Consider the following 2,097-nt stretch of genomic DNA (forward strand, 5'->3'; position numbering starts at 1 on the left):
TTGAGTTCCGGTGTGATACAGTGGAACTGGGTTAGTCTTTCAAGATTAACCCTTTAAATTACAAGTCACTAAATGAGAGATAAAGTAGTTTTAGTTTTTAAATTCAAGAGTATCTAAAATAAAGTAGTTTTAAATTTTGAAATCAAGAATATCTAGAATGAAGTGTATTGGACTTTATATAGCGAGGATGATTAAAACCGTTAATTCCCACATGATTCAATGTCTTACATGGAGGCAGTGGCGGAGCCAGAAAAGTTATAAAGCCCGGGCAAAAATTTAAAGACTACGAAATCATGAAGTTTCAAACTTTGAATCAAAATCATAAACAGTACCAAATAAGCTAATCACAAACCTGTTAAATGTGGTTGTCTTTCCTATCTTTGCTCACGTTTATTTCTTTGCTTTCGTGCTCTAAAAACGGCTACAGTGTTAAAAGCATAAAAAATAGAATGAACCGTAACCCCATTTCATAGTATGATAAATTTTGCAGCCTTCACTAACAAGGCCAGAGTGACTGCAAGCAGACAGTAAGCTCAAGAAGGTGATGGAATTCGGCCGAACTCTTTGTTCAATCATTAGATTAAAATAATTAAGGGCTTCATACCCGAAACCATGGGAACCAAGTCCCTCAATCATTGTTGTCCATGCCAGTGGCGGAGCCACCGCCCGGCCAGCTAGGGCAGTTGCCCAGGCTCCGCCTAGCCACACTTCACCATCCCGCGTCATTCTCCGCCACACCAGAACGTAATTGACGCATATCAGATCTTCAATGCCCATCCTCTGCCACAGCATACCGTGAACAAATGCACACCGGCGACTCCACTATTTCTTCTTTTTCTTCTATTTTTATTCAATTTCTGCTACAACATTGTTGTTGTGTTATTATTTGTTGTCGTTGCAGGTTGTGGGTGACGAATTGATGGAGAATTGGTGCCGAGTTTATCGTTTTCTGCTATGCCCACCAAGTGTTCGGTAAAAGTTCTGAACGAAAATTCTTCTTCCTTTATCTTGTTTTTTCATTGTAACTAGAAGAAGCGGAACTTTTGTTTAGTGAGATAAACCGAAGGGACGTGGCTTCATGGAATATTTTGATTTCGTTTTATTCGTCAAAAGGGGACATGATGAGAGTTGGTTGTTTGTTCAATGAAATGCGGAGGCTAGAACTGTGCTTGTGGAATATCGAGACTTTGACATTAGTTGTATCGGCATTTGCAAAGTCTGGTAGTCTCTTTGAGGGTGAAGGTGTGCATTGCTTAGTGATAAAAACGGGCTTTCTCGACGATGTTTTGCTGACTTCTCTGCTTGATTTCTATTCTAAGTGTGGGAAATTGGAAATGTCAGTTCAATTGTTTAAGGAAATTCATTTTAAAAGTAACATCACTTGGGGTGCTATGATGTCAGGTTTCATTCAAAATGGTTATATTATAGATGCCATTTTTCTATTCCAACAAATGCAAACTGATGATCTTGTTATTATTGCTCCTGAAATTTGGAGAAATCTACTTGATGCATATGCAAAGCTAGGAGCTTTGAAATTGGGAAAAGTGGTCCATGGTTACCTTATAAAACAACTTTTTGATGAATCTTTTCAAAGTAATGCACACTTGGATACCTCTATCTTAAACATGTACTTAAGAGGCGGAAGCATCTCTTCAGCTAGAGTAGTTTTTGATAGAATTCTTGTCAAAGATGTTGTACATGTACTTAAATATGTTTTTGATCCCTATAAATATCTCAATTTTGACTTTTAGTCACTATAAAAAATATATTGACTTTTAGTCCCTATCAAATTACTTTTGCACTCACTTTTGGTCCCTCTACATGGATTAAAACTGAGTGCAAAAGTAATTTTATAGGGACTAAAAGCAGGGCCGGTCCTAACATTTTAGAGGCCCAGGGCAAATAATAAAATGGACCTCTAATAAAAGACTGAGCAATTAATTTTGAATTTTGAATTTTCTTTTTTGGGTTTTATTTTTAATGATTATATATAAATATAATAACGCCTCAAAGAATTTGATTACTTTGGTTGGTCATAGTAAAACTTGCATTTTTCAATTGAATTTGTTCGATTCTATTTGATATTATTTATAAAGT

The 2,097-nt window shown here is 36.2% G+C and overlaps 1 protein-coding gene across 1 annotated transcript; it reads left to right on the forward strand.

The window, feature by feature from the left end:
- The first annotated feature begins 644 nt into the window (after window positions 1-644).
- On the forward strand, window positions 645-1,889 carry LOC131622281 (pentatricopeptide repeat-containing protein At5g55740, chloroplastic-like). The gene is made up of 3 exons (XM_058893306.1): window positions 645-744; window positions 1,030-1,700; window positions 1,857-1,889. The coding sequence occupies exons 1-3, from the start codon at window positions 645-647 to the stop codon at window positions 1,887-1,889; spliced, it is 804 nt and encodes a 267-aa protein (XP_058749289.1).
- Window positions 1,890-2,097: the final 208 nt, after the last annotated feature.

Source organism: Vicia villosa, unplaced genomic scaffold (genome assembly GCF_029867415.1).
Source record: "Vicia villosa cultivar HV-30 ecotype Madison, WI unplaced genomic scaffold, Vvil1.0 ctg.000029F_1_1_1, whole genome shotgun sequence".
NCBI classification, from domain to species: Eukaryota; Viridiplantae; Streptophyta; class Magnoliopsida; order Fabales; family Fabaceae; genus Vicia; species Vicia villosa.

Coding starts and splice junctions, on each gene's coding strand:
- LOC131622281 (XM_058893306.1), top strand. CDS start 645: ATGCCAGTGGCGGAGCCACCGCCCGGCCAGCTAGGGCAGTTGCCCAGG. Junction 745..1,029: donor ATTCTCCGCCACACCAGAAC/GTAATTGACGCA, acceptor CATTGTAACTAG/AAGAAGCGGAACTTTTGTTT. Junction 1,701..1,856: donor TTGTCAAAGATGTTGTACAT/GTACTTAAATAT, acceptor GTAATTTTATAG/GGACTAAAAGCAGGGCCGGT.